Here is a 13,989-nt window from a genome sequence, read left to right on the forward strand (position 1 = left end):
AGCGCGGCAACGGTTTCCACGGTAGCACGCGGAAAGGGACTAAAACGCGGCGCAGCCCTGCCACGTTTTCAGCCTCGATTCCCACGATATCCAGCTTGACCATTTAGAGAGAGTTATGCGCCCAGCCGCAACAGTTGTCGGCGTACAGCCAGATTTCCCTCTCCTTTCGGCCAATTACCGTACACCCCACGGTCTTCCACTATCCGAAATAGCACACCCGTCGACCCACAGAGTCTCACCTCCGTGCTTATCTCGGACCGCCTAAACGCTACCTTCCGGGTGTTGCTACCGCTGGATTTATATTAAAGCTAATAATACCCGCGACCTCGCCGATTACTACCTGGCCCTAGTGTCTGCTGGCCGACTATTATTATCGTGGCACTATCTCCAGACGCTGGGCTATATCTGTCGGGTAGTTCTGTTGCAGCGGTTTGGACGTGTAATGCCGGCTACGGGGTAAGTTATGACCATTGTGGTATAGGCAGGAATATTTTTGAAATTGTAATGATATTTGAAGAGGGCTGAATTTACTTGACAGAGCGAGTCAGAAATGTGAAGGTAAATTTCAAATTTAATTTCCAAACATTTTTTGTTTGTTTTGTTTTGTGCTTTAGGTCACATGCACCTTCTAAGGTTATTAGTGACCACAGTAACGAGTTAGTAAAATAAGTCTATATTAAGTGGTACAGTCCGATATCTTTTAGGAAGCTTAATGTCTGTTTGCAGGAGTCCTCTTCTCGTAGTACGCTCAGTGAATTGGGTAACGCAAATTGTGTCCTTTTCGTGTTGTACTTTGGGCAGGTATCATACATTTTTGTTACGTGCAGTTTTACTTTAAAGTCAAGTGTAATCGAGATAATGGGCAGTTTACTTATATTCGATCAAGAATCTGATGGTACAACAAAATTGTTTATACATTATTTGTAGCATGCTAATGCAATTTTAATGAATGCTAGAGGTAACCAGTATATGCCAAAACACGTATCCAAGTGTTTGAATATGCTAAATACTGTTTACTTTCTGCCTTTCCACTCGTAGACCCTGATTAAAGGATTTATTAGCTCGTAAGTAGCTTCGAAGCACAAAACGAAGTTATAACATATTAGTGTCGTAGCGTTCGTGTTTGTTATTATGCAAATACATGTTATACAAGTATCGTTTTAAGCCACAACATCATTGCGCGTCGTTCCCATCGCTGCAACATACTCTACTCAAGCTAGTATTAACGATATTAATTAATCATAAAATCAGTTGTAGATCGCGATGAAGGATCGACCAGCATCCATCCGCGACGTTGCATATCGCTTCTGGTGCTTCGTATCGATATTAATTATTCTGCATCCTCATCTAACTTAGACCGAACCCGAAGAAGATATTTCTGTATTTCGACGATCCTTACTTAATCACAACTAACACATTTTTATTACAATAATAATCGATCGACTATCTAAATCAGTGATCATTTCTAATATTTTTACAAAAGATTCCTTACAAAATTCACAAGAATTATTAATTCATTTCTATTAAACCATCTAAGCAAAGACATTTCTCTTCCAAACCACAACTTTCTAATAATAATATTTGTCATGACATGTATGTTCCTAATTAGGTGCGCTTGTCGCAAATGGTTTAATCGTTGTGTACCAATCGACGAGATTAAGTTGGTACGTAGGATAGCGTAAAAATACGAACAAGTCAGTTATTTACTCAGTCGGTGCGCCGCTGCATACGAAATGCAAGGAAAGGAGCGATATCTTCGCACGTGCCGTCAATCCTAGAACGCTGAACGCAGTCGATGATAAACCACCAGTGAGCATCCTGGCTGACGTAAGTAATTGGCAATCAAGTAAGATAGATTTATGCATGCGAAAGACCGCATATTTCCAACGTTTACGTACAAGAAGTATTTCTGTTTCTTCGTTTCCATTCATTTATTCTGTTTTTCCGCCGGAAAGCTCGGCGAGAATTCTGCGATGATTCGTGGGTCGAATGTTTTCGCGAAAGGCAGGTTCGAGTTAATTAATACTGGTCTGAATATCTCCTATTTCACGTGAAATTCCGCCGAGACATTTATCAGGAGAGTACTGATCGACATTCTGATTTAAATAGTTTGATAAAGAAGCAGTTGATATGCTTAATTATTCGAAATATTAATTTTTATTATGTAAAATGGTAACAACTTCCTAGTCTATACTTTGGTATATGCTATGCTATAACTTCTGCAATTCTTAAGCCATTTAAATATTTTTTTTTCAATGTAATGCAAAAGTGATAATGTAACAAAATTAATGAGTAAAACTCTTGACAGAACTAAGCAATTCTTAAAGAATAGTGAAAATGGTCAAAAAATTACTCACCAGCTTTCGAGACAACCCCACGGAGACTCAAAGACACGCACAGCAGACACCATAATAACCACGTGTTAGTTATCCTTGCCTGAAACGAAAAGAAAAGAAACGTAAATATATCTTCTCTAAGTAGAATACCCAATCATCGGGCGGATCGCGAACTACTGGACGCTTTATTTAATTACTAAATTGCTTCGTTTTGTAATTACATTATCCGAAAGACGCTCGATTGCATGTTAAACGGACGATGGCGAAGCGGAAATAATTTTGAACCGTCGTATATGGTGCAAAGAACCTCGCTTAAAAATATGCATAATTAGTCGTGGCTAGACGCACACGCACGTTTATTGCGTCATCATCATATTCATAAGCCGTATACCTAAAGAACATTACATAAAACGAGAAGTTGCTTCGACTGCCAACAGATACTTAGCTGAATCATCCTTAAAAGCAAAGCTTTCCACGTGAAATTTTTAAGTTCTTGTCACACAATCGAAGACTGTATACACAATAATTCTCTACTCCAACTGACCTGCCTCAAATAACAAACAAAATGCAATCCATCCCAGTCTACAAGCTCTTCAAACAACCCAAGACATAAACGACCCTGCTCACACAAATGATTAAACTCTGTTTGCTCTTCTCACCCATAGATCAACTTTTGAACTCCCCAAAGCTAACTCGAATTCCATAATAGCAACAACTCAGCAACTCAATGATAAATAGGCGCGAGCAACCCTGCGATTAAACCACGCATTATTATCATCCAGCACTGTACAAAAAAAAAAAACTCCCAGAGGAAGAGGATGAAACCTATTGTAATTGCAGCCTCGCCCACGAATTATTCTTCACAAGGTCCCGGCAACACCATCGGTTTCGAAAGGCGTAAGTATTTTCGCGAATATAGATTCCCGGCGTAGCAGGTACGAGACGCGAGGCCATGAATACTTAACGAGCTATAACGCGAGGCACATCCTCTCTCACGTTTCTACGTGGAATTTCATAAGGAGCAGGATCAATAGCGAGGCAGCGCTTAGGCTATGTGGGGTCTATGCTAATGCACCGTCGATGCGCGATATGTAATAAGACAGTGTGTACGGGAACACGAATAAAAGTGCTCGGACGCGGTGAAACAATGTTATCGCCGCATTGTGATCTTGCTCCGCTCGCGTTCGGTCCTAAGGCGTCTCTCACCTGGGACGCGGTTCTCATCAGCGCGCTCAAGAGCACAATGCCTCTCTCGCCGGGGTATCGATAATGGTCAGCACTTTTCAGCCTGTCTGTTATTCCTTCACTGGTCAACCCAGCACGTGGGACACGTCCCGCGGGGATAATTCAGACCCTGGGACGACTGGTCTATCAAGCTGCAGAGTTGACGATAATCGATCGGGGAGCATCGATACGTTTAGTGGCGGATTAGTGAGCTGGTAGGGTTGGAAAGTAGGAAGGTAAATGAAAGAGTGACGACAGCTTGGAGATGAAGCAAAGGTGAGCAGTTGAAATGCATGAGGTCTTATGTCAGGCGACATGCCGTCATCTACATGGAAAGAGGACTTGTGTCGAGGTTGTTTTTGTGAATGTAGGTCCACTTGCGATTTTACTAGAGCTCCTCCAAGGTGAGAAAAAAGCATAATAGTCTAGTGATCTAGTAGAGTAGTAGTGTACTTCTTCGACCGTATAAATATTAATTTGATGGGTATCATCATTCCCGCCAAGTTATTCACTCATAGAATCATCAAATGGGCAGCAATTCTGTTTGGTTAGTGCCTATTGATACCCCTCGATACTATGTAGATCACAATTTACAGACTGGTATCGGGAGCCTCTCCCATCGTTACTTCCAACCCAGGGCAATTGTAAGATGTAATTGACGTAACGAGCAGCCCATTGAACGGGCGCAACCATGAATATCTTGCTACCGTATACGTATCCACGTAACTCTTCGATAATTTCGCGTCCTTCCTTTGTTTTCACGAGGTTTTCGCTGCTTAACCAGATGCTTTCCACGTTTTCCGTCGGCCCGCGCAGCGGATAATCCGTTTCAAGGATGGAAGCTTCGAGTGCAACCCCGTAATCCCCAAGAATTACATCATTAAAATCGCTCAGGATGCCGCGGAGGATTGATGAACGAGACAGGCTATGATTTAGTAGCGCGTAAACACAACTGCAAGCTTGTTATTAACATCATGATAATAATATGTGCACGAACAGGATACGCGAGCTTCGCGGACCGTGGTAGAAAGTTAAAGGGGATACGCGTTTTGGACGGTAGATTAACTTTCGTCGTTTCGAATTTAAATCGCTGCGTTTCCGCGTTACTGTTGCGCGTGGCCATGGTATTCACCTTGGAAATTTATCGCCAGCCGCTACTGGGTTCTTGCCACATTAGCGATGCGCTCTCGCAATTAAAACGTAACGTTTGCGTTGGCGGCGTTTCTTTTCATTTAGACACAGATGAAATCACTGGAATATTGGTTAGAATTTTTATTATTTCTTTTTGTATTAGGTCGAGGTTAAACATGACGAAATAATGGCGCTATAGGGAAACACCGATGTAATGGAGTATACCAGTGACGCTATTAGTTCATTTGCTCGCCGTGCGCTGAAATTATCATAGTGTCTAGTTTAGTCTAGGTTCGTTCCTAAATATTTCCAGTCTTATTCAACAATTGTCTCCTCGTTCATCACCTCGTTTAGGTACAACGTAAACGAGAATAACAGTTAGGTAGTTCAGGGACATCGATAATATGTATTTATACGTTCGAATCGAGTGTAGCTTATCCCCTAAGACTTCTTATTCCAGAATAACAAATTTATTCAAGTTTATGTTTCATCTCCGAGGCAAATAGAGTTCTTTCAACGCGGAATATCGGAAGGAAACGTTGCGTTGGGTCGTATCGAGTACTTTCATTGGGAAAGGAATAAAAGAGCTCGAGGATGATAAGAAAGTAAGTCGATTGCTCGGTTCCGCGAAATTCAGGAGAGAGTTCTTATCGGTATCAAAGTTGTTCTCTGTTTATGTCTCTGCGGCAACGTTTCTTTCTCACAGTGACGCGTGCAGTATAATATTACTTGCGGACTTGTGGTTTGCGGAGACGATTTTTATTTTTCATGCGTGACGTAATCTGAGAATCCAACGTGTCGAATATCGTACAATGATGTATTGATCATTAATACAATTCTTCTTCATTAAACTATAATTGTATCCAGGATGTTATTAATCAGTTTCTGGTGAAGAGCAGATCTGGCATATAATTTTGACACAAAGTAGTATAATAATGTTCATCCTTGACATTTTCTTTTCAAGAATTCTATCAAGTGTCAGGTGTCTGTTTCGTCTACCACGTTCATAGTGCTGGGTTCTATTCAGTCTCGTTCATTCAACTTCTTTAACGCTATCAGTTTCATCGAATCCTCCCTATTAAAGAGTACACGGGTGTGCGAAGCAAGTTTCGCGGCCACTTCCGCGCGTGGGCGATGAGTTATTACCGGTCTGCGCGTCTGACGTGGAAATGTAGGCATCCGCCCTTCGTCATTTAACAGACACTGAAAAATTTGACGCGTATTTAGTCCACGATAAAAGTCCACTGACGTGAAATAATCGCAACGAAAGTACAAAATAAGAGAACACGATCCACTTATCAAGAAAAATTGCTTCCAAATACAGTGACGCATCGTTCGAAGACTAGATTTCTACCTCGATACAAGTTTTGGGATCATTTCCCATCTTTCTTTTTATTTACTCAGTGTCTTTATTGATTTCGACTCGTCCTTGTCACGTACAATATAATTTTTAACGATATGCCAAGGAGAATTATCGATTAGAATATCTAAAGTATTCGAGTTCACTATCAAATAGATTAAGAATTGAAAAATTCTAAATGGGTCAATTTTCTCTAGACTATCACCAACTCCATAGTTTCCAGAATATCAAGTTTTCTGGACACTATGACGTCATCGAAGGTCATTTTTTGACCACACGTGCCTTCGTTCTCGGTTCGAATGGCCCAGTTCCAGTACCAGCAACGTCTATTCCTATTTTATCCAAGACTATTTAAAGCCAATGCGTGAAATTTCTAATTTATTTCCGAATTACCTAATAATTCTCGGGTCGATAAATTAAAGGGTGTCGAGGCGATCGATTAGAAAGTGGACGTCAGGCGTTTGTTCGCCTCGACGTCCGTGTCCAACTTATTGAAGAATTTACGATCCCGCGGACAGGCTAATTTGGCGAAACGATTCCTAAAAGGAATACGCATGAGTGAAAAACTGCATTATTCGTTCGGTGAGTCGGGTTAATCTTGTTTTTCCGATAGGACCTGTTAGGCGTTCGCCTTCCCCTTCGAGAAGACATTCGTCGCGACGAGTCTTGCGGAATGATCGCGTGCATACCTACAGCGTAGCTCTCCTCTGGCACAATCAGTATGTACGGTGGTGCCTGCTGAATTATTCGCCAGATGTCCCGTTGCAAATCGGACCAACCAAGATGTGACTTTGATGGAGCATGTGGAATTTCATAATTAGAGCAACCGAGACGCATTTACGGAAAGTAGGTAATTGTTTTCGCGAGCCATTCTTTCCTGGGATGTCATTGAGGAATATTTTGTTTCAAAGGAGAACATCGATGGAATGCTTATTAACAATTAAGAATTGAAACTACGATGTGCACCTTTCACTTTGAAATCTCTAAAAATGTAAAGATTAAAAATAAATAAAAAAGTGTAATACATACGCATATATGATAGTTTGGTGAACACAATTATGTATGGTATATAACATTTATTTTTGCATGTGATAGATATAAAAATTGGTAAAAACGAGGATTTCGAAAGGTCGACATTAATCTCCGGAAGATCTAATAAAACTCATTCAATTGCCTCGTCCAGCGGAAAAATCGGAGGCTTGGGCGATTATTTGGCAGCCGATGATCGATAAGCGTTTCGTGCTCGCGCTTAGAGAAACGTTCGAGCACAATAGTCGATTTTTACGTCACCAGTCACGAAAGCCCGGTTGCACGATTTTCAATGCTTCGCAAACGCAGCACGGTGACTTCCATCCGCAACACGTTTCCACAACAGCTGAATTACTTCACTTTCTACTATCTGCCTTATTAATCGCGAAAGTATGGTCGTGTCTCAGCTCGGTGCTATCTAAGTCGGAAGTAAATCAAGCATTCCACTCGCGGTAGACGATTGCTAAACAAACGTTGAGCCACATCTAATAATCGCTCGCGTTTTCTGCAAGCAGATTTATATTTACGTATGTCTGAACGAAGAAATCTTAACGCTTAATTAACGTTGCTGACCTCGATAGAGTATGCATGGACTCTACTAGTTCGACCTTTGAACTAAAAAGCACGCCATGAAGAGCAACGTGTTTCGAAGATGTTACGAAGATTCGAAAGAATTCAACAAAATTTAATAAACTTCAGAAGTTACATCAGACTTATAAGAGCAGAAACCTGGCCACCCGAACAGCGGGAGTGAATGTTGTTAGTGTCTAACCAGCTCCTCTTCAACTCTGTTGTGGATTGACGTTCTACTATGTTCTGCTAGGCTTATGCTACAGCTATTACCGCGCTCATCTGTGAACGTTTTCAATTTCTGAAGGTGTACTTTTTCCAGATTGTAGCGAATAAAGTGAAATACTTGGTTGATATATTAGATTCGCGCCTGCGATGCATTTAGTATGGCGTGACTCGAAGAACTGAAGAGATAATTGACTTTCTCTTCGAATAAGTCTCGCTCCGAGATTCTCAGAAATCGATTTACTGCAGCTTTTATTCGTTTAAAGTCTTTATACTCTTAGAGACTTCAAAGTGAAAGGTGCAAATTGCAGTTTCAATTTCTAATTTCCACTTTGCAATATTTAATTTTTAATAAGTAGTTTGTATTTACTGATGCTATGAAGCAGACGATATTCTCATTTAAAATAAAACGTTCGTATTTAAATATCTCATTGTAATATTTCAATTAAATCTTTTCAAAATGAAAGAAAAGTTACTTTTACAAAGTTAAGAGCCAATGCCAAAAACTTCTTCACCGCTAATTTAAAATATCCAAGTACTTATTATCAGAGACCATTTAAAATACTGATGGTTCCATTTAATACCCAAACAAAACTACCTAAAACTACCAGAGAACCGCCTCCATATTTACGATCTAACGATACACAGACCAAATTCTAGATATTCGTACCGTCCAACCCTCTGACATTTCCTTCTCCCAAAAAACAGCACCGCTCCCTTGAACCTCGCCAGAGAGCAGAATCCACGAGGGCCAACGGCAACACCGAACCGAGCGGTGTCCAACAATTACGCAACATTATGTTGCGCGGCATAGGCAAGCAAGTGCAATCCGTTGTTCGTTTTACGATGCCGTGATTACTGAACGTGACTGCACAAAGCGGTGTAACGCGAACGGGCCAAACCACGACCGTCCGAGAGGGGTATTGGTCTGTGTAACGTATCGCCGGCCGCGTGGTGTGTAATATGCATATGCGAGGCCTGTTACACCGAACGGAGGAGGATGCACCTGCCCCGGGACGCGGTGTACCCGCTTGAGAAAGCCCCGCGGACGAACCCTTCTTCCGTTTCGAATACATTGGTTGTGAGAAACGATCGGCGAGCAGGTCGACCGGTATACGTACTCCGAAGGCGCGGTAGTCCTGAATTAAGGCAGCGACCGCTCGGAACGAGCCTCTACTTATCGCTTGACGTAGATTACGACGCGGTATCGTCGTACGTAACGTACCTTGGAGCCTTCATCGCTGGCGACATTGCGTCGCTCTGCTGTTGGAGCTCGTCCAGGTGTAATAAAACATAACGAGCCGGAGGTCGGGGAATAATTGTCTATCGAAGGTATTAAGAAATGATACTGCCTTGGCTGACCCAAAACTGACGGTATTTATATCACTTTTTGGTGGGATATGTACGTGCCGAGTTGGAAGTAGTAGTTTACTATGCATGAAGTACTTTATATACTGTGGGGGAGAATTTCGTATCTGTCAACTAGTTGAAATTATAGGAAGAATTCGCGTGTAATATGGTAGACTAGCTGCGCCCCGCGGTTTCACCGTGCAATAATTACTGCAAACATACACTTGGAAACATCGAACCTGCCATTTAATTTAAACAAATTTCTTCGATAGGTATAGAGGGTACGAATATTTATGGGACTGAGTTTAGATAATGTCAGAAGAATATCCGTGCCAAGTTTCATTGAATTTGGTTGAGCTTCAAGAACGATGACAGCTTACTACCGTTCATTGAACGTCCTTCCTCCTCCAATGCTCGAAGTCGTAACGAATATTCCCATCAACGTCCAAGGGATCGTAACGAAATAACGATCAGCCTCCGTTACCACCCCTGAGCGATCAACCTAGCGCGCAACGATCCCAATTACAAGATAAACTAAATCAGACTTCCGTCGATCCGATCTGCGCGTCTTCCAGGCCCCACGGACACCGGTTACGATGTTCCTCCGTGGAAATTGTTGGCATAGGATGCATTACGAAGTTACACGATGCATCCCGTGTCCAGGAAAAGGGATGGAGGTCACCTGTGATTATTTATCGCTCATTATACTGCGGTTTTGATAGTCAGCGTGCGGCTCCGTCAGGCCAGGAATCGGCAGTGGCGATCATGATACGGATAAGATCTCAGCCACCGCCTACGATTTATTAAGGCCCGCTTTGCTGATCCCTGAGCTTTGTTCGAGCCTTGGGGGAATAACCGCTCGGTACGTAAACGTACCAAAGAGGAAGGAGCTGAGTAAATCGAGAGGTAATGGCGCCTTTCGCGGTTCCGAAAGCGAAATCTCGCGCCACCGATCACTCACGTTTCGCTATCCATCTTATCCGCATGTGCAACGACTACTTTTGCAAATTCTAACACGAGCAGGCTGGGCTAGGTTGATCCACAGCGTGGATAACGATTTCGTTCGACTCGTTAGCTCGCCTGGCGCCGTTTCCGTGATCGTAATTGGTGTAAACTTCTTACGAAAAATGGAAGTCGTTTCCCAGAGTGGGGTGGCTATTCCGGTTGCTTGAAATTTAGACTAGTTGCTGACCATAACTTGCTGGTCGTTAACAGTACGGTGGAACCTTGATTGTGGTCGTGGCGATAGCATTTGGGCCATGTTTGTTGCACTCTGTCGAATGGTCACTTGTAAATAAGATGTATCGTGTTTTTTATATTCTTGTATATTGCTTAATGTTTATGTTGGTTAGATTAATTATTTGGTCGTTGCAAACAAAAACAAAAGCGTTGTTTAAATTTTTCTCCAAATTACTTAATTTGTGATGATCGATGAAGCCTAACCCAGACGTTGCTATCTCTTGCCTGTTCAGAACGTAATAAATCGGATCGTGTTCCTCAGGTGAGTGTTGCGTAAGCCAATTTATTAATGCTCGCTAAAATCGGGTCGACGCTTGCAACTTTCTCGGCGAGAGAGCCCTCTTCGTACGAATGTGGAATACTTGCCGCCATGTTATAATTGGTCCGCGGGCTCCGATCCTTTCGAGCGTAATCCTCTTACGAAATAAATCATAAGAAAAAGAAGGATGGAACGAAAGGGCCAGCCGCAATCGATATATCAATCTGCAGTCAGCGCGAGATCACGGTTTGATTACTCGAGGGCAATCTCTTTTTTCCTTCCTGGGGAGGTAATTAAATCAATAATGGTGATTTATGAGACTACCGTTAAAAATCTCTTGGCTTCAATTAACATCTCTGGTCTCGGAACTGTTCTTTCGAATTCAAATTTAAAATCTTGGATCTGTCTGAAATTTAAATATGCCACGTTTTGGATTTTATTCACATCTTTTATGCGTTCTATTATTATTTCCTCCTACAAATAGATAATCACATCTCTTCACGCACGCATTACTTGCAAAGCGAATTCTTCATATATTATCTCGAAATCGAATCGAGTCTAAACAAATTCAAAGTGTCCAATCGCTAAAACCAAAAAGAACACTCCAGAAAGCATATATGTGATTTATGTACCTCGAAACAATCCAAGACTATTTTTTATTCCACCTTAAAACCTGAAAATATTCCAAATTCCTCCATAGCTCGCTAAAATGATGTACTGGAAATGTAACTTCGTCGGACTGGCTGATCGACAAATTCGCAAGATCGGAGGGACAAGAAACGGAAGGCGATTCCACCGATAAACCGTCGTATCGCCCCAGCGTGGAGCAGGTAGAAGCAACAACGCGATACAACCCCGTGAACTCGCTGTTGCTCGGGTACTTTATGAGTCCAACAACGGAATCTGAATATGATTTACGAGCTGACACTGCTGCTTGGCTCGTTGCACAAGTGACCGAGGGGGGGGGGGGGGAGGGCAAAAGGGTTGACGGTGCATCCGCGTGTTCGGCGTGCAGTGGCGTTGCACAGTTGATCGCAATAATACAGACCATATGTACTTCTGCTGAGTCCACTACCGCATTGCCAGGCTGCTTCCGCCTGTCTTCAGGATTGTACAAGACGTCGAGAAACTGCGGATAGGGACTCTACAAGATTATAGAAAAGAACTTGCAGGGTAGGTGATCGCGACAAACTTCATTTCTATGAAGCTTTAGAACAAGTGGTTTAGATCTATAAATGAATTTATATCATTTATATATCACTGCTGTAGGATACAGACACCCTTCTGGCACCCTTCTCATCTGGTCATGATACATTTTAATTGTTGAGTATATTAACTAGACCCCATACTTGGGTGTTGTTTCAGACTGAACATAATTCTAGCAACGCTGGCAGGGTCATTTATTCAAAAATTCCCAATTTTTGTATTAATAATAGCGCCAATATCACGCACCACTGATTTTCGATCCAACCAGAGTGCGACATGGCTACTACCCCATTGTCACGACCAGTCCTGGATCCCAAATCAATTATCCTCGAGCTCCCCAGACGGATGACACCCGGAAATCTCCGCGAATGCCTAGGCATGAGAAAAATATAAGTGCTACCAGCATTAGCGTTGTCAGCACCGTCGTCGGTACAAATTTCTTACACGGGAGTCGACGTCTGAACGGAAAAACCTGATTTAGAATTCCCCTTTGGATTGTCTGGAAGAAATCGTAGGCCGGCGAACGTGATCTCATGGTTCGCAGAGCACCAAAGAATCCATCCCGAAGAGGAGCATTCCTACGAATAACGGAATTGCTGCGGAATGCTCCGTGGCTGACGATAATGAGCGAGACAAATACTTTCCGTCTAGCTGGGAGAAGGTCTTCGGTAGGGTTTTGCGACGTGAAATTATGTCTTCCTCCTGGAGGTCCTCTGACCGAGGTGAAAAAGTGTCGCACTGGTAAAATGGGCAAACGTTCCTTCCTTGCACGCGGTTGGAAACCGTGTGTATCTCGCCATATGTCAACATTTATTACAGCACCATCAGATGTCCAACTCTTCCCCATGCAAGGCAGAATGGATCATCGATCGCACTTAATGGGAGTCTATTGCTCTGCTGGCGACACGGCACAGCACCGGAGAAGCCAGTCTTTTTCATAATCGCGGTGTGCCAACGTGACGCGTAATACCACGGTTAATCCGCTCGTGTTCACGAACGTCGGACCAGCGAACGCTTCTGGAAGCCTCGCCAGTCGGCGTTCCGTTAAGCAGCGCGGCTTAGACGGCGGAATCGCTACCCTCCCCGCGTAATTGATAGTCTTCCGTCGAGCAAAACAGCGAGCTGCCTCGCGTGCTGCCCCCCCCCCCTCCCCCCGACGACAGAAATTACGGCTGGCTTTATCACAATGCGTAACAGTAAATCTGCCCGTGGCACCGAAGAAGAGAGAAACAGAAGAAGACGTCGCGAGCATTCGACGAGTAAACGAACATCAAGACGGACGTGACGACCGAGAAGTACAAGCTTGTTAAGTCCACGAGGGAGCCTGCGTTAATTAGCCGATACTTGTTGCTTGAAATTAGCCTAAACGTAAATCTCGACGATCCCCTCCCACGCTGGCTGCATGCGAAGTGTGCTCTTTCTCCTTTCCTTTATTTCGTTCTTTCTTTCTCTCTGCAGACGTAACTCGAGGATAGCGTGCGACTGGGAATTCCGTCCTGGAGAGAATCACTCCACTTCTGCGGAACAATAGGTCGTCCTCGATTACGTCTGGAGGCTGAAAACTCCAACGCATTTTCAAGCTCGTTGATACCACGTTTGAGTTGTAGCGGATAAGTTGACGAACCTCGAGGGACGCTTGGTGACATCACGATAGGGAATGATATTTTCCTATTTCTTGATACTTCCTTAGTAATGTAGAAAGAGGACAGTAAATTATAACTGAAGATCTAAGGCTGACAAACATATTGTTGCGGCGGCACGAAGATGCCGTAATATTGCAAAGTTGCATCGTCGCGGCAGCGTGAAGATGCTGAAGTGCGTTTATAGAGCGAGCGGAAGCGGATCGTCGGAATGTTCCGGTTACCAAGAGAACTGACAACATTTGAATGAGCAGAACGTCGCCAGACTTGCTATCGTACAGACGTGTTTACCGATTGAGTTATTGTTATTGTTAACAAACGTTCTGAGTTCTTGTTCCTTTTATAAAAGACGTGTTGATTATTTAAAATGTCTACTCCACGATGTGCCACCCCCCCCCCCGCGTAACAATATTTTATTAT

The 13,989-nt window shown here is 43.0% G+C and overlaps 1 protein-coding gene across 1 annotated transcript in view; it reads right to left on the reverse strand.

Moving 5' to 3' along the window:
- Positions 1-13,989, reverse strand: part of LOC128896336 (cadherin-99C) — a 120,763-nt gene that overhangs the window by 41,608 nt on the left and 65,166 nt on the right. The window contains exon 2 of the mRNA XM_054159656.1: positions 2,358-2,436. Within this exon, the coding sequence (XP_054015631.1) occupies positions 2,358-2,436 (79 nt within the window). The remainder of the gene's footprint in view (positions 1-2,357; positions 2,437-13,989) is intronic.

The sequence above is a fragment of the Hylaeus anthracinus genome, unplaced genomic scaffold, assembly GCF_026225885.1.
Source record: "Hylaeus anthracinus isolate JK02 unplaced genomic scaffold, UHH_iyHylAnth1.0_haploid 0, whole genome shotgun sequence".
Classification (NCBI taxonomy): Eukaryota; Metazoa; Arthropoda; class Insecta; order Hymenoptera; family Colletidae; genus Hylaeus; species Hylaeus anthracinus.